At 44.7% G+C, this 25,566-nt stretch overlaps 1 protein-coding gene across 1 annotated transcript in view; it reads left to right on the forward strand.

The window, feature by feature from the left end:
• The window catches only part of CFAP52 (cilia and flagella associated protein 52), a 33,759-nt gene that overhangs the window by 3,670 nt on the left and 4,523 nt on the right, over nt 1-25,566 (forward strand). Inside the window, exons 2-11 of the mRNA XM_059997943.1 lie at nt 236-435; nt 822-958; nt 4,424-4,552; nt 7,080-7,179; nt 8,222-8,338; nt 11,668-11,768; nt 14,500-14,670; nt 19,138-19,286; nt 22,173-22,318; nt 24,944-25,095. Coding sequence (XP_059853926.1) covers nt 236-435; nt 822-958; nt 4,424-4,552; nt 7,080-7,179; nt 8,222-8,338; nt 11,668-11,768; nt 14,500-14,670; nt 19,138-19,286; nt 22,173-22,318; nt 24,944-25,095 — 1,402 coding nt within the window. The remainder of the gene's footprint in view (nt 1-235; nt 436-821; nt 959-4,423; nt 4,553-7,079; nt 7,180-8,221; nt 8,339-11,667; nt 11,769-14,499; nt 14,671-19,137; nt 19,287-22,172; nt 22,319-24,943; nt 25,096-25,566) is intronic.

Here is a 25,566-nt window from a genome sequence, read left to right on the forward strand (position 1 = left end):
TATATATTATTAGACCAACCTTCTTGTCAGTGGAATAAAATTACCTATCACCCCTCCCTGACACACACACACACACACACACACACACACACACACACAACACACACACATTTTAGTTGAACTAAGGCTTATTTCAAAAGCGTTCTTTTGTGCTCAATTTAAATAAAAACCACCAGCCACTTCTGCCCCTGACTTATTTTTTAATTTTTAGTCCTATTTTTAATCTCTCTTTTAGGACATGTCCCCGCTGGTCTAAAATGCCATCCCGACCAGGAGCATCTGGTTTATCCTCTGGGTTGCACCATCCTCATTCAGGCACTAAATACTCAGGAACAGAATTTCCTACACGGTCATGGCAACAATGTCTCCTGTGTGACCATCTCCAAGAGCGGAGTTTACCTTGCTTCTGGACAAGTCACATTCATGGGCTTCAAGGTGAATAAACTAAAAAATCATTCATTCTCAGTAGATTTAGCAGTGCCTCCCAAGAAAAACTGCCCACTTCAGAATAGCTCTGTGCTACCCTGTTTACACCCTTCCTCCTCTTCCTTTGAACCCTCTCGGAACTCATTTTCATCCTATCAGGCTGAGAGCGGAGGAACCTGGTGGTTTTATACCCGATGGTGCAACTTGTGACCGGTAATGCTCAGAAACAAACGTCCCTGATTACAACTGTGTCCATCTTGTTGCTGTCGTGTTTGTAAGACCTGCTCTAATTTCTAGAAAAGTGACGAATGATTATTTCTCACCGAGAGGGGTAGCTATCTCTTGCAGTTCTTTCAAAGGCTGTCTGTGATCTGACAGTGTATTCTTGCCCCCAGGCGGATATCATTTTGTGGCATTATAAGAAAAGGGAGCTGATTGCTCGGCTATCGCTTCACAAGGGCAAAATTGAAGCTCTCGCCTTTTCACCAAATGATTTGTATTTGGTATCACTAGGAGGCCCAGATGATGGAAGGTAATGAACTAAGCATACTTACCTATTTTCCGCCCTGCATATTTCTAGATGTGTTAAGCACCCTCTCCTTTCTAACATTCTCTGTTTGCCCATCTATAGAGCGTGTGTGGTGTGAAAACGCTATGACGAAAATATTATGGGATGCTGATTCTCAAGCCTGGCAGTGCATTGAAATCAACTGGGAGTTTTAGAAAATTACTGAGGGTTGGCTCCACCTTCAGAGACTTTGACCACTCGGCCTTAAGAGTTAGAAAGACTTCCCAGGTGATTCTAATGTGCAACTAAATCGAGAACCGTTGCTGTAAAAGATGACATCATCTTGTCACCATAATTCTCATCATAGACAACAGCTAATTTTTTTTATTGAGCACTTACTATGGGACAGGTGTGTGCTGAGTCACTTGACTTCATTATCTCATTTAAGCCTCATGACAACTCCGTGAGGTGGGAGCTATTGGGACCATATGACTGATGAGGAACTAAACTCACCAGCTGCTAAGTAGCAGAGCTGGGGGACAAACCCTGGCAGTGTGACTCCAGAGGTGGCATTTTAAATTTTTTAACTTGCCTCACCAAGACATGATCTTGGCGCTTAAGGATCTCACAGTCAAGTTTAGTAGGGAGAGAATACATACAAATGAAATTGTGGGGGGAAAAGTATTTCAAAGCATTATATTAGGAATAAAAATCAATGTAGTACCTATTCCTGTGTTAATGCTAAAGGAACATCATTTATAGAAGAAAAATAACACCTGAGGTTTGTGTAGGATTTAATACTTTGGTGCACTTTCACAGATATTTTCTTGTTTGAGATCCACAGGTTAATTACAATGGAAATTTACATCTGTGTGTAGTTGTATATTGACCGTTCTCTTAATATATAGCAAATCAACAAAATCATCACGAGATTTCCTCCTTTCACGGTCATTCTCTTGCCATGTAAATAATCAGACTTCCCTGGCTTATCCCCATTTGACTGTTTTGGGTTTTTTTTTTTTGGTAAGAAATGCATCCAGAAATCAGCTATTAACATTCTTAGCTCAACTTAAGGCAGTTGTTCTCAATCTTGCGTGCACATTGAAATCACCTGAGGAAATAAGACCCCTGATGCCTGGGTCCCAGCCCCAGAGGCTTTTCAAGCCTGGCAATTATCACCCCCCACCCCCAGACCCTGCTGAAGAGTTGCTAAGGCTAGGCCTTGGGGGGAGAATAAAACGGCTCCTTAACCGAGACTAATCTGCAAAACTGTCATCTCCTCTGTAATCTTAAGCTTGATTTTAGGCTAGCGAAGATTTGCTTACCGAAAACTGGAGATGTTGAGAAAAACATTCTCAAGAAAGTTTCTTCTCGAAAGAAAAACAAATTTTGCTGTACTAGGAAAATGCAACATGCCCATCCCTGAATAGTCACGGTGGTGAAGAGCATGGGGTCCTGTTGATTGCTTCTGTATAGTCATGGGTCAACCCTGACCGTGTAGGAGGGTCCATTCTACCCAAACCACCTGGCATCTCCACAGAGGGGGAGAAACAGAAGGGATGCTGGGAACCAGAGTGGACACTCTAGAATTTGCATATGCATACATTTTGAATATTTTGTAACCTATCTGCGAAGCTTTTGCATTAATGTTATTGTACTATCAGTGTTGTACTACAACCTGCTTTTGACTAACTTTATACCAAGGATATCTTCTATGTGTATATATGTAGACAATACCTATCGCTCTTGGCAGCAACTGTATGCTATTCAATTGTATGGATATGCTGGAATTTATTTGGCCAGCTATCTATGTTGGTGCCTTTTATTTATTTTTAAATCTTAAAATTGTTTTTGAAAAATTAAAGCTATCCCTGTTCATGGTTTACAAAGCAAGTGTGTTGTCCTACTATGCAGGAGGATTCAAAATTTGTATCCCCTCCACCATGAAGAGTTCTACTGTCCAGAGGCTCTTGGATTCTTTTTTTTTTTTACAGCCCTATTGAGATACATTTCACATACCATGAAATCCACCCATTCAAGATGTACAGTCAGGTGGTTTTTAGTATAGTGGTTAGTTGAGTGGGTTTGTTTGGTTTTTTTTTTTTGCCTGAATACTTCCCCAAGGACAATTTTTACGTGTTATATTGTGCAACCTTTGCCACAAAGGTTTTAGACCATTTTCAACACCTCAAAAAGAAACCCAGTGCCCATCAGCCATCACTCCCAACTCCTGCTCCACCACTGCCCCTGCCCCAGCCTCAGGCAACCACTAACCTACTTTCTGTGTGTATAGATCCGCCTGCTCTGTATGTTTCACATAAATGAAATAATACAATATGCGGCCTTTTGTGACTGTTTTCACGTTGTGTGGATATACCACATGTTCCTTACCCATTCATTAATGTATAGACTTCTGGGTCATTTCCACTTTTAGGCTACTATTAATAATGCTGTTAGCAACATTTGCGTACAAGATTTTGTGTGGATGGACATTTTCATTTCTCTTGGGTATGAGGTTTTAACAGTCTTTTTTGATATTGGTTCCTCTAGTTTTTTACAACTTTTAAGTGACACGCATCTCAATTTTTCCACGTTAGGTGGTATCTATCAACTTCCTACTAAGAAAAAGAATTCATAGCTCTTATACTATCTCCTTCCCCCTTCCTGGCGATCTTGGTTATACCTTGATTTAGACCACCCGTGATAATTCATTCCACATGTAGAAAATTGGGGGAACATAGGGAGGCATGTTTTTACATTAACCAGGTTTGTACCATCTGCATTCTTTTTCTTTAATACTCTGACCCCAGTGTTTAATGGAACACCCCACACACACATTTTTGATATCATTAAGCAAACACTACTCAGTTTAGGACTAAATTGTATGACTGTACTCAGAAAGATGGAAAGGTAACCTACAACCGCACTTCTCAAAGTGTGGTCCCCAGACCACCAGCATCAGTGTCACCTGAGACTCTCAGCCTCCACCCCAGACCTACTGAATCAGAAAGTCTGGGGGTAGGTCCTAGCACTCTCTGTTTTACTAAGCCCTCCAAGTGAATCAGCTACATGTTCAAGTTTGAAAACACGCCTATGTCATCCCCTTTATTGCTTCTAATTAATGAATTTTTTTTTTTTTTTTGCTGGAGTACTTCCCCAAGGAAATTTTTTACAAGAGATAAATGAGTGGTAAACTTTTACGCCCTGCCTGTCTGAAAATCTCTTTAGATTTAGCATCAAACTTGATTGATAGGCTGATGGTTTTCCAGCCTCATGATCATTTTCCTTCAAAACTTTTAAAATGTCACCCATTTATCTTCGAACCCAGTGCGATTGAGGAGACGTCTGGGGGGCAGGGGGGCGGTGTAATTCTTTTGTTCCTCTGTAAGTAACCTTTTCATTTTTTTCCTTCTAGAACCACTAAAAGAGCCGTTTCTTATTTTGAAAGCCTGTTTTCCCCTGACTCTCTTTGTCCTTTCGTCTGGGCAGTGTGGTGGTGTGGAGCATAGCCAAGGGAGACGCCATCTGTGGCAGCCCTGCTGCCGGCCCCAACGTCGGGAATGCCACCACGGTCATCTTCTCCAATTGCTGCGATGAGATGTTTGTCACTGCTGGAAAGTACGCATCCGCCGTCAAGGTGTCCAGAATTTGTAAATCACTCCATTTGCTTGCACAGAAAACATGGTCATTCCAATTAGGGTGAACGTGGCTTTCGTCCTGGAAAAAGAACTTCCATCTTAATTTTCATGATTTGGGAATCATTAAAAATCCTTTTAGCTGAAAGTCTTTTTAAATACGGTTATTTGACCATTCTGTGCTTCCTACCGAAAAGGTTCTGCTGATCTGCTAAACCCATTTCAGGCTCTGGTCTGTTTGTGACAGATAACACATTGCCCCCAATCAGTGCTCGCAGGGTCATTTGCCCAGTTGCACCGATTCACTTACTGGTTGATGTTTCTTACCACCTGCGCTTAATTTAGATCTCGTGAAATGAGAGTTTGGGAAAGAACTGCACCAGCAAGTTTCAAACATTTGACTATCAGCCATATGCGATCATTTCTGGTAGGGTCAGCATCGAGCAGCTAAGCGGGTGGGGTACCAAGCTGAAGGTCTGAACAGAGGCCTGCATCTGTCTAACAGAAGAACTTAATTTACAGGTTCACCTATCAGAGCCCTGTTTGGAGTTTGACATGAAGGTTAAACCTACAAAAAGCATCCCCTTTCATGTCACATACCAATTCGCAGGTCAGAAATCTGAAGGTAGGGTTGAAGCATATGTTGGTTGGAACGATCCTTTTCAGCCCACCTGTGGTCTCCCATCTGTGAAAGGCGCATGTCATTCGTTACTTTTCCAGCCAGAATAAAGAATCTGTGCTGTTTCCTGCCCCCACCTTGTGACATCCGGCATGCATCTGTTCCGTGGCTAATTACGAGGAAGGATTTATTCAGAGGCCATGAAACTAACTGGCTGGCATGAAAGCCACCCCTAAGGAGAGAATCTTATCAGGACAGTTCTCTGATCCTAAAGAGGCTGACCACGTCCTACCCTGACTTCAGGGGGTCACTGGTGGCCGTGAAGCTCAACTCCCTTCAGGTTTGCAGAGTCGTTTGCCTAAAACTTTTATGGCGGGGGGGGGGGGGTCTATCTGCTCTTCCACAGGTGATTGAGCAGCAGGTATCAGCTAATTCTGATGTCTGCTGATAATGTTTCTCCAGAAGTCAAAACCTGAATTTAAACCAAAAAAAAAAAAATGTTTTTAGGACAATCTTTATTATAGGTCTGCTTTAATTTCTCGTGACATTGGCACCTGAGAAAAAGTTAGCACTCTTAAATAATATTTCTGGTATGTACCCATATACACTGGATTCTCCGTGATGGTCCCAATTTCAGGTATTCCATTATACTGACCCCCATGAGATGTCCTGCAAATTCCAGTATTTCAGCATCCAAATGACGTCTACCAGAGAGGCCATGGAAAAGCTGATTTTTTTCTTAGTTTGCAAAGTACATTCAAAATATCAATACTATTGAGCACTTACTAATATGTGTGTGACTCTGGGTGCTAAAAAAAAAAAGGAAAACTAAACTTGATGAACTGTATTTTAGCATTAATCTTTTCTGCTTTAAGATATTAGCTGAAGTCTTTGTGATGTTAACCATGATATTTTTAAACAGGTGTTCAGAGTAACTTAACATACAATGATTAAGTAGCGAGTATGTGCCGAGTCTCATCTGAGGTGCTGATGCTGTTTGGCATTTAGTTGCCCTGTCTCATTTCTCCTTCCTTGTAGACAGGACTCTCCATAAGGTAGTCCTTCCCTTTAAAAGTTTTCCTCACAGGGCTTCCCTAGTGGCGCAGTGGTTGAGAGTCCGCCTGCCGATGCAGGGGACACAGGTTCGTGCCCCGGTCCGGGAAGATCCCACATGCCGCGGAGCGGCTGGGCCCGTGAGCCGTGGCCGCTGGGCCTAAGCTTCTGGAGCCTGTGCTCTGCAATGGGAGAGGCCCGTGTACCGCAAACAAAAAAAAATTTTTTTTCCTCACAACTCCATACCTTGAAAGAAACATCACTTGATGAATTTTGGTTTGCTTTGCTTGTTTATTCCTATGTCTCTGTTTTCACCAGTGGATAGAGTATTTGCTTCAAAGTGAGAGAGAGCTGGGTGTGAATCCTTGCTCTGCTGTGTGTAGGCTCTGCGTTTCCTCATTTGGAGAGTGGGGGATCCTAAAACCTACTTCGCAGGGTGGTTGTGAGCATTGAATGGAATACAATCATCCCTCGGTATCCCTGGGTTATGCACTCGCAGATTCAACCAACTGTGGATCACGTACCATGTTTAGATCTGCAGTTGGTAGAATCTGCGAGTGCGGAATAGCGAATGCAGAACCCGCGGATACCGAGGAGGACCACCTGTGGGCTATGAGCATGCGCGAATTTTGGCGTCCGCTGGCGGGTCCTGGGACCAATCCCCCGTGGATACCAAGGGACGACTGTATCTTGGGTAGATCACCAGGCTGTAACAAATCCCCCGAAATACCTAGTTCTCTTCCTTTCAGCTTCTCCTTCAAGGCACTGCAGGAAACAGAGAAGAGACGAAGTGTCTATTAAATGGGTATCCGTTTGATTGCGGGTTTCTTTTCTCCAGCGGGACAATTCGAGTATGGGAACTGGATCTCCCAAATAGAAAGATCTGGCCAACCGAGTGTCATACAGGACAAATGAAAAGAATAGTCATGAGTATCTCAGTGAGTATTACTCTAAGTGTTATTTTAGGTAGCTGTTAGTACAAGTTCCTATTAACAGTACCGACCAAGATAGGTGTCTGTGCGTGTACGCATGTGTGTGTACCTGTGTGTAGGTACACGTACCTAGGCTTAGGGGTGGGGAGGTGAGGTCTGGACATGGGGGACATTGACTGAGGAGGCACAGGTGAGGGAGCTCCCGTGAGAAACTGGAGAGGCTGCCTAGACGCAGCTATGGGGAAATCTGTTTCAGTGGGACCTGAACTGCCATCAGACCCCAGGAACCTGCCTCACCTGGAGGGAAGCAACGTAGCCAGGAGGTACTCAGAGCCCCCAGCACCTCCCTTTGCCACCTATGTTATTTCTGCACCGGAAATAAAGTTTCTGACAATGAAACTCCTTGTTGAAATGCAGTTTCCTCCATAAGGAGGAATTATTCGTATGTTTTTAAGGTGGATTCAAATATTCATGCCTATAACCCCATTCTCCACTTCCTCTTTTTTAATGCATACTCATTTTATGAATGTAGACTTTGAAATAGGAGATAAAGCAAATGCACATTCTCTCTGGAGGAGCACCGTTTCTCCCTAGGAGCCCTTCGGAGGTGTCTCGGGATGTGCAGGCTAACAACAGACACAGGTCAACTTCCGGTGAAATGCACAGGCTGCTTGGAGTCTAATGTTTCCTCCAGTTCTGAGTTTGGCCCTATTGTGCTCCCCTCGAAGCTGTTCTTACCCATCTTTGAGGCTGAGGAAACAGGAGTCGCCATAAGGACCTTTGTAGGTCTTTTTTTTTTTTTTAACTTTTTATTTTATATTGGAGTATAGTTGATTAACAATGTTGTGATAGTTTCAGGTGTACAGCAAAGTGATTCAGTTATACATTTTCCCATTTAGGTTGTGACATAATATTGAGCAGAGTTCCCTGTGCCCTTTGGAGGTCACAGTGGGGTTCAGAGAAGGCTCATCCCCTCCCTGATCAGGGGCTCGTGCACATCACCGGGGAAAACCAGGTCTTCAGATTTCGTTTTCCCTCTGATCCCCAGATGGCCCATGATGATAGCTTTTTCTACCTCGGCACCACCACTGGAGATATTCTAAAGATGAACCCTAGGACCAAGCTGCTGGCAGACACTGGGCCTGCCAAGGACAGATTCAGTCTGGTGAGTAGAGACCATCAAAGTCTGCTCTGCCCTGACATTTTCTAGTGATTTCTTCCTGCCACTGTGAGCACAGACTTCCGTTAAGTGTCTGTGGAGAAAAAATGACGAGTCTGTGATGGACCCGAGGCCACACCTAAATTTGCAAGGTTAAGTTGATTAGTTCGCTCAAGCCCTCCTCCCTGGTTTATATTCAGGGCAGAGGTATTCCTACGTGTCCTCAATTAGGGATCAGAATCACACCTTTTTTTCCCTCATCTTCAAAGCTCAGGGCCTGTGGCTTTGTAACCACGTTGGTTCCAGCATTTGGGCAGCCTAGTTGCCATGTGTAAGAGACATGTGCTCTTTCATTTACAAGACTATATATCATTTTATTTTCTAATCGAATAACCAGATCTTAGATTTTAGCCTCAGCTGACATTTTAAGTCATGAGCAAGACGTAGAAATTGTTCATTGTTTATATTTGCAGAATTCCTAACAATTCAGGTTAAAAGTCCAGTGAGAGATTTTGATATTTAAACCAAAATAAAAAGCCTACAATCAAAGGGTAATTGGACAGAATAAGTGCTGTTATTTCCAGTGTCCCGGAAAGTTACAAGGGCTGTTTCTACTAAACTTTGAATTTGAAAGCTGCCAGGTTCTGCACCTGCCTATCTCATGTCTGGTAATAGAACAGAAGGTTCTAACTAAGCTTAGATGCATTTCCACTTAGCCAATAGTCCCAAGAAGCTTTGAAATATTGCATCATGTTCCCGGGAAGACGTTAGAGTTTTCTTAATCACATAACTGTTTACTATTCCAGCCTTTAAGGAGGTGCATAAGAATGAGAGAAAGCTCTAGTATAGGTAGAGAAGAGTCTAGAAATAACAGGAGATCAAGGTATAGTCCAAGCCAGCGTTTTTCAAATTATTTTTAGGAGAGGGATTCCAATATATTCAACAGATGAAAGCAAAGCAGATCAGGTTAAAGGAGTGAAAGGCTCAGAGCCCTGCCAGTTCTGACTCCTGAGATACCTCCAAAGGGCTCCATGAAACACTATGGGAGGGGCTTCCCTGGTGGCACAGTGGTTGAGAGTCCGCCTGCCGATGCAGGAGATACGGGTTCGTGCCCCAGTCCGGGAAGATCCCACATGCCGCGGAGCGGCTGGGCCCGTGAGCCATGGCCGCTGAGCCTGCGCGTCCGGAGCCTGTGCTCCGCAGCGGGAGAGGCCACAACAGTGAGAGGCCCGCGTACCACAAAAAAACACTATGTGAAAATTCTGATCTGGACATTTTTGCCTCCCCACCACCTGGGATGTAAGTGCCTCTCCGGAAAAGATGCTGACTGTCTTAGTGTTCCTCAAACCTGTGGCACTTAAGTCTCCTAAGGATGCTGTAATACCTAGTTCAGGTCCAATGGTAAATTCCATAAAGCGATGTTTCCAAGATGCCTTTTACACAAGCGGAAAGAAAAGAATTCTTTTAGGACAAAGGGATAGGAGGTATCACTGAAGACATTTGGTTTGAATATCAAGTAATCTCGGGCAGTTACCCATTTTGAAACTCTACCGAAATGTTTGCTCTATGTGTTGTAAGTCAATTATACTTCAATAAAAAACAAAAGACTAAACACAAACAAACAAAAAAACGTTCGCTCTATGGTTAGAGAGATAAAGAATTGGAATGGTTTCAAATGGACAGACAGCACTGGTAGGCATACAGCACTGAAATGAAGAAGATGATTATAATAATAATTTAAACAACAGTACATACTCAGTAAATGTTGAGGGGTCAGACATGGAGCATAGCACCTTTCTTGTACTCTCATTGGAGAGGGTATCTGATGAGATATAGGTACCACTGCAACTGTGCTTTACAGATGAGGAAAACTAAAGCACATGCCATGTAAGATCTCATGGCTAACAAGTAGTAGAACTGCTACTGGAAGCCCAGCAGACTGGCTCCAGAACCTGTGCACTTGAACAGTATCATCTATAGTTGCAAAAAAGTTTATTTAGAAATTACACGTATGTAACTTCGAAGCTCTGTGAAACTCTATCCCTCGCTTCCCTAAGTCCCTAAACAAATGCTAAAAATATTTAGCATTCAGGGTTGTCTCCTCATGGGCCAGGCATTCATCCCATGGTCCTGCTCCAGCACTTTTGGAGCTGGGGGTGGGATGCAGGAGAGGGCAGCATGCAATTCTGGTTCATGCCTTCATATTCCTGAGCCTTGGTTTCCCTTCTCAAGCGTCATGGAATGTCTTTTGAGCCAGAACAGGCAAAATTCAATTTAAAGTAACTTGAAGGGACATAATATTTGTTTTGTAATATCCAAACTTCATTAAGACACAAACCTCTCAAGTCACTAGCTATATTATTATTGAGTGTTTTAAAATAAAATATTGGGGGACTTCCCTGACGGTCCAGTGATTAGCACTCCACGCTTCCACTGCAGGGGGCATGGGTTCGATCCCTGGTCGGGGAACTAAGATCCTGCATGCTGCGTGGCTTGGCCAAAAAAAAAATTTTTTTAAAAAGAAGATATTGGTCGTGCACATTTTCAGATTAGAACTTCATAGAAGGTGACACAAAATGACCGTCATACATCCCCAGACTTTGAAGATGGCTTTGACTTTAAATATGTTTCCTATTGCTGGTAAGATCACAGACTGAATGCTTTAGTTCAGAAAATACAGTCACCAAACCATAAGGGGTCTCCTGTGCTTTCTTTGGATTTCAAATACAGTCTCTTTGCATTCTAAGGGTTAAGTTCTGGTGAAAACGGTGGCACCTGAGGAACTCACGTTGCTGGGGTCGTGTTTACGTCTCTGCGCTAACTGCATTTGGGTGGATGTAAAGTGTTAATTTTTTAATATATTCAGAATGCGCAGGTGGATTTAAAGGCAAGAAGCTTGGTGCAGCGTGTTTGCTGCTTCCTGGCACACGAGCTTGTTGTTGGCACTGAGGCGTCTTAGCCAGCCTGGGGGTACATCACAGGCCACACCTTGCTTAGCTTCATCCAGGGCAGCAACAGCGTGGCCCTGGCCATGCCCATTGTGTCAGGTCACACATAGATTCTTTTTTTTTTTTTTTTGCGGTACGCGGGCCGCTCACCGCTGTGGCCTCTCCCGTTGCGGAGCACAGGTTCCGGACGCGCAGGCTCAGCGGCCATGGCTCACGGGCCCAGCCGCTCCGCGGCATGTGGGATCTTCCCGGACCGGGGCTCGAACCCGTGTCCCCTGCATCGGCAGGCGGACTCCCAACCACTGCGCCACCAGGGAAGCCCATCACGCATAGATGCTTAATGATGAAACCGTTTGGCCTTTTTCTTAATGCTCTTTCTCCCCCTAGGGAGTGTCAGCTATCAGGTGCCTGAAGATGGGGGGTTTATTGGTGGGCTCCGGAGCCGGATTGCTGGTCTTCTGTAAAAGCCCCAGCTACAAACCCATCAAGTAAGTTCCAGACTCCACAGGGTTTGGAGGGGGAGAGACCCTCTAGAGGGAGGTTTGCTTAAAGCCGGGAACTAAGTGATATTGGCAAAGTGATATTTGGTTAAAGAATCTCATCTTAGAGGCAGGAGAGATGGGGATATATGTACATGTATAGCTGATTCACTTTGTCATAAAGCGGAAACGAACACGCCATTGTAAAGCAATTATACTCCAATGAAGATGTTAAAAAAAAAAGAAAGAAAGAAAGAAAAGAAAGAAAGAAAGAATAAGATGTGTCTTTGCCCTTCCAGAACTTACAGACTGGTTTGGGGATAAGGTAGACAAACATGAAAATGTCACTATAATATGAGATGATATATAAACACAATCTCATGGTCCCAATAAATTAAAATATATAATGAATGTTGCAGAGAAGAGTACAGAAGGGAGTGATCTTGTTGGGATGGAAAGACACGTCCCAGAGGAGCAGAGGCAGCTCTTGAACTTAGCTTCAACAGAAGCCAGATATCCCTAGACACGCTCCACGTGGCCTCTAGCTCTATGTATATGGATAGACATTGGAGAAACGAGTATCACCTGTTTTCATGCAGATGAATCTGTATTGAGCGCTTGCTATGTACCAGGCACTATTTTAGGTGCTTGGGAAATCAATGAATAAAGCAGAGAAAAAAGAAGGAAAAAAACCATCCCTACCCTCATGGAGTCTACGCTCCAGCAGGAGGGAGACGACAATAAATAATAAACAAAATAAACAAGTAAAGTACACGGTATTAGAGAGCGATGAGTACCATGGGGATAAATGAGTAGCTTGTGGAGGAGGGGGGTTAGGTTTTGAAGCAGACGGGACAGGTTGCAACTTTAAATTCAGTGCTCAGTGTAGGTCTTATGGAGAATATATTGGGACCAGTTTTGTGTTTGTATGAAGGGGAATAAAAAAAGGGGGAGGCAGCTTCAGAGCAGTGTTGGGTAGACTCTGGATCCATGAAGTGAGTATAGGAAATCCCTATACCCTATACTCCCTAAAGCACAGGAGACCCCTTAACCCTTTCATTTTTTAATACACAAATGGACCCATTGTAATGAAGATAATTAGACTCAGAGTAATGATTACAGGGTCGGTGCTACAAATGTCTGCAGGATAACCCTGTGTACCAGCAAGGCTCAAATTGGATACTGTGATTTCCTTCTCCTTGGGTTTGTAGGTTGAGGAAGTAGCCCCCAGGAGAGGTCATGGAGGTTAGAAAGGGAACTCGGATGCTTGTACAGACGGCTGGGGGTCAGAGGTCCTGGCCTTGCCCCTGTAGCCCTGGGAACACTAGCACCTTGTATTCTTTGCAGCCCAGATGCCAAGGGTCAGTGTTTCTCAGCTGCCCTGTATGGGCTCATGTAGGGTTACCTCCGTTATCTCCAGCTGCAACCCTGTAAAGGAGGAATTATTCCGTGGTTGAGTAAACTGAGGCCCAGAGGTTTCTAACTTATCCAAGAGTCACAGAGCTCTAGTTAGTGAAGGAGCTGGGATATGACTTGGGTTCTGTCCTTTCCCCCTTAACTGTTCTGTGTCCCAACAACAAATGACTCTGTAAAATACTGCATTTCCCATGCTCGTTCCCTGCACAAGAACCCTCACTGTATTTTCATTGTCAAAACTAAGTTAGTTGCAGAGCAAGGTTGGGTTTCGAGGGCCTCGTTCATTTATATATTCTTCTTTTAAGAAAAGCTCATACTCAGTAAACATTTGGGGAGCAGGGGAATCTGAAATACCTGAAAGGTGGAAGAAGAAAAAATGAGCCCTGAAAGTTCTGGCAAACATAGCCACTATTAACACTTTGTTATTTCTTCTTGCCCGTGTTATTCATATACATTTTAAAAGAATTGTACTTTTTTAATATATAAACTTTTGTATTCTTGTCTTTTACTTAATGCAAACATCATAAATAGTTTCAGTATTACTACATGATCTTTTATGGTGGTAAAACATGTATACTCCATAACCTTTTTTATTTTGTTTTGCAATACGCGGGCCTCTTACTGTTGTGGCCTCTCCTGTTGCGGAGCACAGGCTCCAGATGCGCAGGCTCAGCGGCCATGGCTCACGGGCCCAGCCGCTCCGCGGCATGTGGAATCCTCCCGGACCGGGGCACGAACCCGTGTCCCCTACATCGGCAGGCAGACTCTCAACCACTGCACCACCAGGGAAGCCCTCCATAACCTTTTAAACATGGTTTTAGTGGCCAGGCAAATACTTTTTGAAGTCACTGCTCCATAGATCATTTAACCATTCCAACACAATTGGATACTTAGGTTGTTTCCAACTTTTTACTCTTTTAAATAAGGTTATACTGACATTCTTTGACATAAAGGGTTTTTCCCCTGATTTTAGGATTATTTCCCAGAAATGGAATTAATAAAGTGTTTAATTAATTGGCATGGTCATTTGTGCCCATTTGCTTGCCTAGAATGTTCCCTCTATCTAAATCCTACCTGTGCTACATGACCCATTTCAGACCACATTTCACAGATAAGGTCCCCTGACTATAGTAGGCCATGTGGGCCTCTCCCTTTGCTGACCATGGGCACTTAATATTGTAACCCCTGCCTTTCCAACTATGCCGCCTCCTCAAAGGCATGTCCCAGGTCACACACCTGATATGTGTCCTCTGTAATGCTTCGGACAGTTAATAAATACGCATCGATTGAGGAAATCTGCTTCTCCTCTTGCTTCTCCTTAAAGGAAAATCCAGTTACAAGGTGGCATCACTTCTATCACACTTCGAGGGGAAGGACACCAGTTCTTTGTTGGAACAGAAGAATCACACATTTATCGTCTCACCTTCACAGATTTCAAAGAGACTCTCATTACAACTTGTCACTTTGAAGCTGTTGAGGACATCGTCTTTCCATCGTAAGTAGAAGACAGTAAAAATGATAAGAACGTGGAGATGTGGTGCTGTGTGTAAGGACATGTAATTTTATTAATATACTTTCAATACCAACTAACATAATCGATCATGATAAGTCATAATAAATTATTTTTTCTCCTGAAATGTTTCTATTGTAGCGAATTATTTTAATAGGCTTTCTATTGCCTTTACCAAGCAGCTACCTTCGTTTCATAATTCAAATTTGGGCCTCTTTAGAATGTTGGCTTTTCTAATAAATCCATCATGGAAATGGTGAACAGACTGGCAAAACTTTTCTATGTTTTCCCACTGCTGTCTGGAGAAAAGCTTAGTAGTGTCTTTTTTCAAACATCTTTCGAGTCATTTGTTTGCACCTCTTGGGTCTTCCAGATTTGGCATGCTTGACGGCAGTGGTCATAAGATTGAGTTCTTCTGGATCTCGTTGCTGTATATCTTGGTAGATCCCTCACAAACCCAGTGAAACAAACAACCGTCAGCAGTTTTAATATCAAAAAGAGCTACAGTCAGAGTTTGCCATTATTTGAATTTGAAACCTCTTTTGTCTTTGGTGAGATTTGTTCCATGAGGTTGGTCACAGTTTTTGCTCTGAACTTCCTCAGTGTTTCACTTGAATTTACAAAACTCAAAGTCATTGTTCTATAGGTAGCAAGACTCTCTTTGAAAACTTGGTCCTTAAGATCACAAAATGTAGTTTTGGTTCCATGAGTCTTTCCAAGTTTTGTTTTTGTTTTTTTGTTTTTTCCGGTACGCGGGCCTCTCACTGTTGTGGCCTCTCCCGTTGCGGAGCACAGGCTCCGGACGCGCAGGCTCAGCGGCCATGGCTCACGGGCCCAGCCGCTCCGCGGCATGTGGGATCCTCCCGGACCGGGGCACGAGCCCGCGTCCCCTGCATAGGCAGGCGGACCCGCAACCACTGCGCCACCAGGGAAGCCCTCCATGAGTCTTTGTGATTAGGTTCTCCCAAATATTTCTATTAGTGAAAATAGCTGGTGCCTCCCATTAGGTGAATCTTTATTTGAAAACTGGTCATTTCCTTTCTGTATCACTTTTCCTCTCTTTTTCTAAGGAGCTTGGTAGAATCAATCTGTAAAATTATTTGGTCCTGGTGCCTTTTGTAAGGGTAAGTTTTTAAATACCTTTTCAATTTCTTATGGAGTCTTTATTTAGGTTTTGAATTTTTTTCTTTTTTTTTAACAGCTCTATTGAAATATAATTTACGTATCATAAAGTTCACCCATTAGAGTGTACAGTTCAATGGTTTTTCTAGGGGCATATTTACAGAGTTCTGCAACCATCACCATAATCTAATTTTAGAACATTTTATATCCCCCAAAGAAACACACTAGCAGTCACTTTAAGCCTATAAGGTTCAGCTTTCAGCCACCCAAACTGAGCACAGTTGATGAATGTACTGTGCTCAGCTAAAGGTAAAAAACTCTCTTAAAAAGGTAAAAAAAAAACGCTCAAATTGATCCCCTGAGCTCTGTCCTCAAAAACAGAATCTTAAAATTAAAAAAAGAAAGAAAAAAAACAGTAGAATTTTTAAAAAGAAAAATAGTATATCCTCTCTGGTCTCTGCCTGCTTTTTCTTCCTTTTGAGGTTTCCCCCCTACATGTAGAATGCAGCTGGCACACAGTAATTTGGGCAGTTTTTAAATTTTAATTAATTAATTTTTTGTTGCACCACACGGCACGTAAGATCTTAGTTCCCCAGCCAGGAATCGAACCCACACCCTCTGTGGTGGAAGCGCAGGGTCTCAACCACTGGACCGCCAGGGAAGTCCCTGCATTTCTTTTTTAATAAATACATTTATTTATTTATGGATTTATGGCTGCTTTGGGTCTTCGTTGCCGCGCTCGGGCTTTCTCTAGTTGCGGAGAGCTACTCTTCGTTGCGGTGCACGGGCTTCTCTTGCGGTGGTTTCTGTTGTTGCGGAGCACGGGCTCTAGGTTCGCGGGTTTCAGTAACTGTGGCTCGTGGGCTCTAGAGTGCAGGCTCAGCTGTTGTGGCGCACGGGCTTAGTTGCTCCGCCTCATGTGGGATCTTCCCGGACGAGGGCTTGGGCCCGTGTCCCCTGCATTGGCAGGCGGATTCTTAACCACTGCGTCACCAGGGAAGCCCTGTCTTCAGGATTTTTGGTTCTTATTGTTGTTCATTTTATCTGGCTTTTATAAACGTTATCTGTGGGAAGTTTGTGTGACCACTTCACTGCTCCAACATCACAAGCATATGTTTCTGGATATATGCCCAGGAGTAGGATTTTATTTTATTTTATTTTTTTGACTGTGCCACGCAGCTTGTGGGATCTTAGTTCCACGACCAGGGATTGAAGCCGGGCCACGGCAGTGAAAGCTCTGAGTCCTTACCACTGGACTGCCAGGGAACTCCCCAGGAGTGGGATTTTAGCTGGGTGGGAAGGAGCACACATACTTAGTGTACCATCTTGATCCAATCAATTTGGAACTTAATCTCTCAGATCCTAAACTCAGGAGGTTTTTGGACTAGGCTTAATTCCTGAGGAAGTGGACTGTCCATCTCGGGGAGGGAGAATTTGGTAAGTTCTCTAGGTAGATTCATTCCATGATACTTGATTTTCATAGGAGTCCATATGCTTCTTTAAGAGCTCATGTTGGGACTTCCCTGGTGGTACAGTGGTTAAGAATCCGCCTGCCAATGCAGGGGACACGGGTTTGAGCCCTGGTCCGGAAAGATCCCACATGCCGCGGAGCAACTAAGCCTGTGCACCACAACTACCGAGCCTGCACTCTAGAGCCCACGTGCCACAACTACTGAAGCCCTCGCACCTAGAGCCCGTGTTCTGCAACAAGAGAAGCCACAGCAATGAGAAGCCCACACACCGCAACGAAGAGTAGCCCCCGCTCGCCGCAACTAGAGAAAGCCCACGAGCAGCAACGAAGACCCAACACAGCCAAAAATAAATAAATGAATTAAAAAGAAAAAAAAAGAGCTCATGTTCCCCCAAGGAGGAGCTCATTCACTGAAGGCAGTGTCTGACATAAAACATTTCTTATTTCAATAAATATTACCACTCCAACGTTGGTTTGATTTGATCTCTGTTAATCAGAATTGCCAGGAGCAAGGAGCTCCTGCTTTCCTGTTCCAGCACTTGCTGTTTCTTTTTTTAAAAAAATATTTATTTATTTCTTTTATTTGGCTGCGCCGGGTCTTAGTCGTGGCATGCATGCAGGATCGAGTTCCCTGACCAAGGATCGAACCAGCCGGGCCCCCTGCATTGGGAGCGTGGAGTCTTAACCTCTGGACCACCAGGAGAGTCCCAGAGCTTGCTGTTTCTAGGTGGTAGTCCAGCATCATAATTTTACCTCTGAGTCCCAAAGCTAAGTATGTGGAAATGATCCACTTATTTTTCCATTCATTCCAAAGTGAGTAGATTTTAACCTCAGAGAGAGGGACTCTCTTTTTATGGATGTGCTTATGCTGATAGGTAGGAATTTCTTGAGAGGTATTTAAATCTAAAAGCCCAGTCTCCACCAGGACTTTAGCTAGAAATGCATACTTTATTTTTCTGGACACGCCCTGTGGCATGTGGGAATTTAGTTCCCCCAGCCAGGGATGGAACCGCGTGCCCCCTGCAGTGGAAGCGGGGAGTCTTCACCACTGGACCACCAGGGAAGTCCCTAGAAATGCATACTTATAAAGCAGATGGTCTTTATTGTACCCTGGTATGACTCCTTTTTCTCAAATTGGAATAATCTGTAATTTTGGGGACATTTTTCATTATATTTACGAGTTGTCCATTGGGGGAAAAAAACCCCAACAGACCAATTACTATGGGTTTTTCTTCCTTGTTCACAATCTCATATTTTCTCATAACTAAGCAAAGAAGTATTTTGGGTTGTCTGCAAACATGAATTCTAGAACCCTTGTCGTTTTCTTCTTTGAAATTTTAACAAGATTGTCTCCTTTACAGGAAAAGGTTTGTTTAGTCTCTTTTAATATAAATATTCCACAGATGTATTTCTTCTCATGTGTTACTTGCGATCAACAGGACACTGAAAGACTTTTAAATTGGCATTTTCCTTTTGAGCAACTTTGTCCCAACGCTTCGTAAGAAAAAAGACTATGAAAGATTTTTTTTTTTTTTTGGCCGCACCGCGCGGTTTGCAGGATCTTAATTCCCCGACCGGGGGTTGAACCCGTGCCCCCTGCAATGGAATTGCAGAGTCCTAACTGCTGGACTGCCAGGGAAGTCCCAAGACTATGAACGATTGTCCACAGGTGGTTTGAGGGCATCACATGCCATTTTACACAAAAAATCTGTAAGGCCATCAAGCTTGAGATAATAGGTGTCTAAAGGCATCCTTCCCTCCATCCTCGTGAAGGCCATTTTAGTGTCAGACCGGCACCTGAGAAACACTGTGCATCTCGTATGGCTGCATCCCTTATCCTCTTGGTGGCTTCTTTGCAGTGGCACCGCTGAGCTCTTTGCCACCTGTGCCAAGAAGGACATCCGGGTGTGGCACACGCTGTCCAACAGGGAGCTGCTGCGGATCACTGTGCCCAACATGACCTGCCGTGGCATTGATTTCATGAGGGACGGCAAGAGCATCATTTCCGGTAAGGTCGGCGTGCCGGGGTTTGGCTTCGGGCTCCGGCTGTGGCTTTGGTTCTCGTCATTCTTATCCTACCAGGCGCGACACGGGGATGACCTGGAACAGACTCCCGCTGTCCACTTGCTTCTCATCTAGCTTCTCTTTGGAATTCCCATCCAGCGGGGATTCCTTCTGAGCTGGGAATTACCAAGCAGCAATCTCTCTTCCCCCACGTTGCTGCATAGAGCGTGTTGCTTTCTCTCTAGCAAGGAAATTCAGCGAATCATTTAGAAAGTGGATTTGAGGCCTTAGCGAGTCCAGGGCACTTGAGTGAGAACCCTTTTTGTTGTTCAAGAGATTAAAAACTACTTAAACTAAGTTATAGCTCCAAGGGAATTTATTTTTAATTCCGTTGATTATGTGATGCCAAAATATTTTAACATAAATTGTGGACACCATGATATTCTACCTCTAAATACCTCAGTATGCATCTCTAAAAATGTTTTCCTATAAAATCCTAATTTCTTAATATTGTTTATGTTCAATCCATATACAGATTTCCCCAGGGGTCAAAAGTGAATTCACTGGTTCACATGAAGGAAAAGTCAAGTGGGTCTTTAGGGGCAGCTATTTAAACAGTGATATCAGGAGACTTCCCTGGCAGTCCAGTGGTTAGGACTCTGCACTTCTACTGCAGGGGGCAGGGGTTTGATCCCTGGCTGGGGAACTAAGATCCCACATGCTGTGACACAGCCAAAAAAAAAATAATAATAATAAATAATAATAAATAAAATAAAAAATAAATAAAAAAAATAATAAATAAAATAAAACCCATCTCATCCCCTCTTTCCTTGGTTCTGTCTCCTCGTGTTGGATTCTCCCCTGGGGCGTGTCTTCTCCACAGAGCGGTCACCGGAAGCTCCTGGCTTACATTACACTTAGAACTAACAAACCCCGGGGTCAAGAATCTTGGAGTCTCCATCACCTGCTCTTTTCCTCTAATACCCCACCCCCGTTTCCCCCCAATGGCTCCCCCTTCAGAGTATATCCAAGATCCCATCCATCTCATCATCTCCACCCTCGTCTCAGCCACCACCTTCTCTCTCCTAGATTATTCTAGAAGCTTCCTACCAGGACTCCCTGCTCTGCTCTTGCCCATTACTCTTCTCCCCCGATCTGCTCTCAACACAGATGCCAGAAAACTCTTTAAAGTGTAAGTCAGATCGTGCCATTTCTAGGGCTCAACGGTCCTTTCCTTTTTAAAAATAAAAGGGCTTCCCTGGTGGCGCAGTGGTTGAGAGTCTGCCTGCCAATGCAGGAGACACGGGTTCGAGCCCTGGTCTGGGAAGATCCCACATACCGCGGAACAACTAGGCCCGTGAGCCACAACTACTGAGCCTGCGCGTCTGGAGCCTGTACTCTGCAGCAAGAGAGGCCACGACAGTGAGAGGCCCGTGCACCGCGATGAAGAGTGGCCCCACTCGCTGCAACTAAAGAAAGCCCTCGCGCAGAGACGAAGACCCAACACAGCCAAAAATAATAAATAAATTAATTAATTAAAAAAAAAAGACAAAGTCCCTGCAATTGCCTGCAAGGTCCCCCCTGACTTCTCTCCCCCCAAGCCCCACCTTCTTACCTCTGATTTTGTCTCTTACTGCTCAGCCCCCCAAGCCATACGTGCTTCTTTGCTCTGCCTATGTTACACATAGGGCCTTTGCTATAGCTGTTCAGTCTGCCTGGAATGTTCTTTCCCCAGAGAGCCCCATGACTCATTTCCTCACCACCTCACCTCCTTGAATCTTGGCTGAAATGGGATCCACCTTGAGCATCCTATTTAAAATTGCTAAGGTCCAGAGCTGATGCTGGAGGTGATGAGGGGCAGCCAGCCAGGTGAAGAGCTGGGTAAAGAGCACAGCAGGAAGCGGGAACAGCAAGTGCAAAGGCCCTGAGGTGGGAAATTACTTGGTGTGTTTGAGGGATAGAAAGAGGACCAGTGTGTCTGAAGCTTAGAGGGTAAGGTTGGGGTCAGGGTTGAGGGAGAGTAGTAGTAGAAGAAATTGAAGGGGTAGGGAGGGAGCAGAGACTAGTTACTCTAGAGAATTAAGGAGCTGGTTTTCATTGTAAGTGCAGTGGGGAAAAGCTTTTTGAAAGTTCTTCCTCAAGGAGGTGAAATGATTTTAAGAAGTTCACCCTGGCCCCTGCATAAATAATTGATTGCAGGAGGGCAGGAGTCTCAGGCTAGGGAGAAAGCTGTTATAATAATCCAGGAGAGAGATGCTGGTGGCTTGGACAAAGGTGGTCCCAGGGGAAGGGTTGAGACGTGGCCAGATTTACTGTGTTCAGATTGTAATGCTGATGGGACTTGTGATGGATCGGAGGTGGGGTTGGGTTGGGTGGACGGCATAGAGAGGAATCAAGGATGGCTCTGAAGTTCTTGGCTTGAGCAGCTGTTTGGGTGGTGGCGACTTTTATTGAGACGGGGAAGATGATGGGAGTGGGAGAAGAAGCATCAGGTTTAAAGTGGGGGCGAGGGGTGGGAAGGCAACATTTATTTGCAGGTGTTAAGCTCTGCATCCCAGAGGCATGATCGACCAGCCGCTTGAATGTGCAAGTTGTGCGGCTCATGGGAGAGGTGGGAGCTGGCCTCCCGCTTCTCTCTCCTGGGATGGGGCTCACCTGGAGGCAGGTTCAACTAAGGCAAGTCACTCATTTCCCTCAGGAGGTGTGGCCAGTTTGGGGAATCAGGGAAAAGGGGGCTATGATTCCTGGCAGCTGGTGGGAGATCGGCCTCTTCCCTCCATCACCACCACTGCCCCCAGTCCTGTCTCTCACTTAAGATTTAAGAGAGCCGCAGTCTGCAGAGACCACGAGTATACTCATCCTGCCTGCCTTTGTTTCCCTTTCGTGCCAGCGTGGGACGACGGGAAGATCCGAGCCTTTGCCCCAGAGACAGGCCGGCTGATGTACGTCATTAACAACGCCCACAGGATTGGAGTGACGGCCATCGCCACCACCAGTGACTGTAAAAGGGTCATCAGCGGCGGTGGGGAAGGGGAGGTATTATTCTCGAAGGCAGAATCTTTTTAAAATCATACTACCCTTGGTTTAGAGCAACTGCCTCATAGCAGGCCACTAATTTGATTTTTTCACCTGTACTAGGAATCAGGCAGGACCAAATTAAGATTTTTGATGAAACTCTGAAATACCTCATAAATTAAAGTTCTAATAATATAAATACACATATCAATATTTTTGTTCCCAGAAAGGACATTTAGGATACAGACATGAAATCATTCTACAGGGAATTGAGCTAGGAATCCAAGTTGGTGTTTTGCCAGAGTTTTAGAATACTGTTTTTTTCTCCTTCAAAAACCAGTTATATCAATTGTCTTTATCTTATCTTGTAAAGGAGATGCTATTTTTAGAATTGATTCTTTCGTCTACCCAGATGCTTAGATCATCATTTCAAAATTATTACACTCGACCTTTTCGTTCCATCATTTCAAGGAGCCTAAAACATCTTTTTAGGAAGAAGAAAGATACAGCATCTTCACGTAGCCTTTGGCAGAGTTTGGATCAAACCCGTTAGTGGCTGAATGTTCGGGTTCTGGGGCCACACTGCCTGGGCTCCGATTTCACTTCTGTCACTTCCCAGCTGTGTGACCTAGGGTGTGTGCTTTAACCTCTCTGTGCTTCAGTTTCCTGTAAAAGTAAAGTATAAAGTGAAGATAGCAATACTCCAATTAGTGAGATTTTTTTTACACTCTTTATTTTGTACGAAGTCTTCAGAATCTGGTGTGCATTTCAGGTTCAGAGCACATCTCCATGTGGACTAAACCCTGCAGATGCTCCACAGACACACCTAGTCCTAGACCATCCCCCTGCTCTCTGCCCATTATCACCCTCGCGGCTCTGTTCCCTTCCCTCATCCCTTCAGCCACGCTGTTGCTAACACCCACAGCATCCTTGCTTGCTCCCTCAGCCTTTGGGGGCATCGACCCTGCTGAGGAGGGTTACAGGAGGGAATCGCACAAAACAGATTTGTCGCCCCCAGCCCTGATCAGCAGTCTTTTCACAATGCCTGCTCCCATTCCCCACAGCTACTCCAGACCTTTTCTTCCAAAAACATAGTCTTCAAGGTCTTTGTAAGTACTAGAGACCAGGGCTGCTGGTCCGCAGGGGTGCACCGGTCTGAATCCTGGGGTTGCTAAGGTACTCTTACGTATTTTATTTCCACTTTCATTGGCCGTTACCTGAGTTTATACCCAAACCTCCCTGCCATCCCCCAGCTAATGGCCGGCACATCCAAGGCTCCAGTCCTGTGCTGTTTGGCTGGTGCCCACGCCACACTGGCTAGAACATCTGCATCTCACCCTGGCTAGAGAGCCACTGCCTGCCTCCATACATTCAAGATTCTGGATCTGTTTGTTTTCTCTGGCAATAGTCATCACCCTGTCCCATGTCAAGACATACTGAGTGGGCTTCCCTGGTGGCGCAGTCGTTGAGAGTCCGCCTGCCGATGCAGGGGACACGGGTTCGTGCCCCGGTCCGGGAAGATCCCACATGCCGTGGAGCGGCTGGGCCCGTGAGCCATGGCCGCTGAGCCTGCGCGTCCGGAGCCCGTGCTCCGCAACACGAGAGGCCACAACAGTGAGAGGCCTGCGTATCGCAAAAAAAAAAAAAAAAAAAAGACATACTGAGTTATTTGAACACCATAGCAAGGAAGATGGCCTGGCTCATTTGGGATAACCTCATGCTTCCTCATCTTCTTGACTGAGAAAGTGTCTTTGAATGTTTTTCGTACTTCATTTAAGGTTATATTCCTCTTGTCAGGTACAAATAAGTTAGTCTGTTATTACTGATGCCAACACTAGTTTTCAGTTTAGTGTTCAACTAGACCGTGGCTCCTCTGTTGTCTTATATCACTTATACAAAATAATTTCTGCTCTTCTTATGTTTTAGAAGTCCAACACGTTCATTATAAGAAGCATCTGACTACATTACTATGTTCTCTGGTATAGTTGTGACAGAGCCGTTTATCCATTACAGGACCTACTGTTATAACCAAATAACTTTCCTTTTTACTTACCCTTTGTATTACAGTTAGGGCATCATACTGCCAGTTTTGAAATTTTGTGTGTAGGTAGTTGTATCACCTCTGCATTTCATTTCAAGATAGCAAAGGGATATTAGACAATATTTGTCACTGCAAGTTGGGTGTTGGCTTCCGTGGAGTTGAGAACCACTGATTTTAAATGATTGAGACAGCAGCTGATGTGAAAGTTTAAATATGGCTCTGGGTACCCAAGAGATTCCCTGATGGAGGCAGGACTTTGAGAGCAGTGCTCAGCAGAAACGAGCAGACATGTTGTTTCACTCTGTTTAGCAGTACCCCCTGCATTACTGGTTTTAGCAGCGGGTGTCTGATATATTTCTCAGTCCTAAAGTAAAAACAGGTGTAGGCTCCCTGGTAGGCATCTCCCTGGCTCCGTGGAAGAATATTCCCAGCCTGCAACTTGGCATCCCTACCTCACTCGACTGAGATGAGGACAGGGAATTAGAAAAAGCAAGTCAGCCCAGGAGGTGAGAAAGCTCTTGGAATCTTTTTATTTTTTACTTTTTTTTAACCCCCTTCAAAAATTCCCAAGGTGGAATTGAGAGCCTGTGCTTTGTGGCTTGCAGGTGAGGGTGTGGCAGATAGGCCACCAGACCCAGAAGCTGGAGGAGGCCCTGAAGGAGCACAAGTCCTCCGTGTCCTGTATCAGGGTGAAGAAGAGCAACGAGGAGTGCGTCACGGCCAGCACGGACGGCACCTGCATCATATGGGACCTCGTGTAGGTACCAGTGATGGGGAGGACCAAGTGATGCAGAACTCAATCCCAGCATTTTATTGAACTCAAGGGAAGACTCAAACAAAGGGTAGAGGGCTTCCCTGGTGGCGCAGTGGTTGAGAGTCCGCCTGCCGACGCACGGGACACGGGTTCGAGCCCTGGCCCGGGAAGATCCCACATGCCGCGGAGCAACTAAGCCCATGAGCCACAACTACTGAGCCTGCGCTCTAGAGCCCGTGAGCCACAACTACTGAAGCCTGTGCGCCTAGAGCCCGTGCTCCACAAAAAGAGAAGCTCCCACAATGAGAAGCCCCATGCACCGCAAAGAAGAGTAGACCCCACTCACTGCAACTAGAGAAAAGCCCGCGTGCAGCAACGAAGACCCAATGCAGCCAAAAATAAATAAATATATATATATTTTAAAAATAGTAAATAAGCTCTCTCAGGAAGAGAAAGTCATGTTTCACAGCTCTG

The sequence above is a fragment of the Delphinus delphis genome, chromosome 19 (genome assembly GCF_949987515.2).
Source record: "Delphinus delphis chromosome 19, mDelDel1.2, whole genome shotgun sequence".
NCBI classification, from domain to species: Eukaryota; Metazoa; Chordata; class Mammalia; order Artiodactyla; family Delphinidae; genus Delphinus; species Delphinus delphis.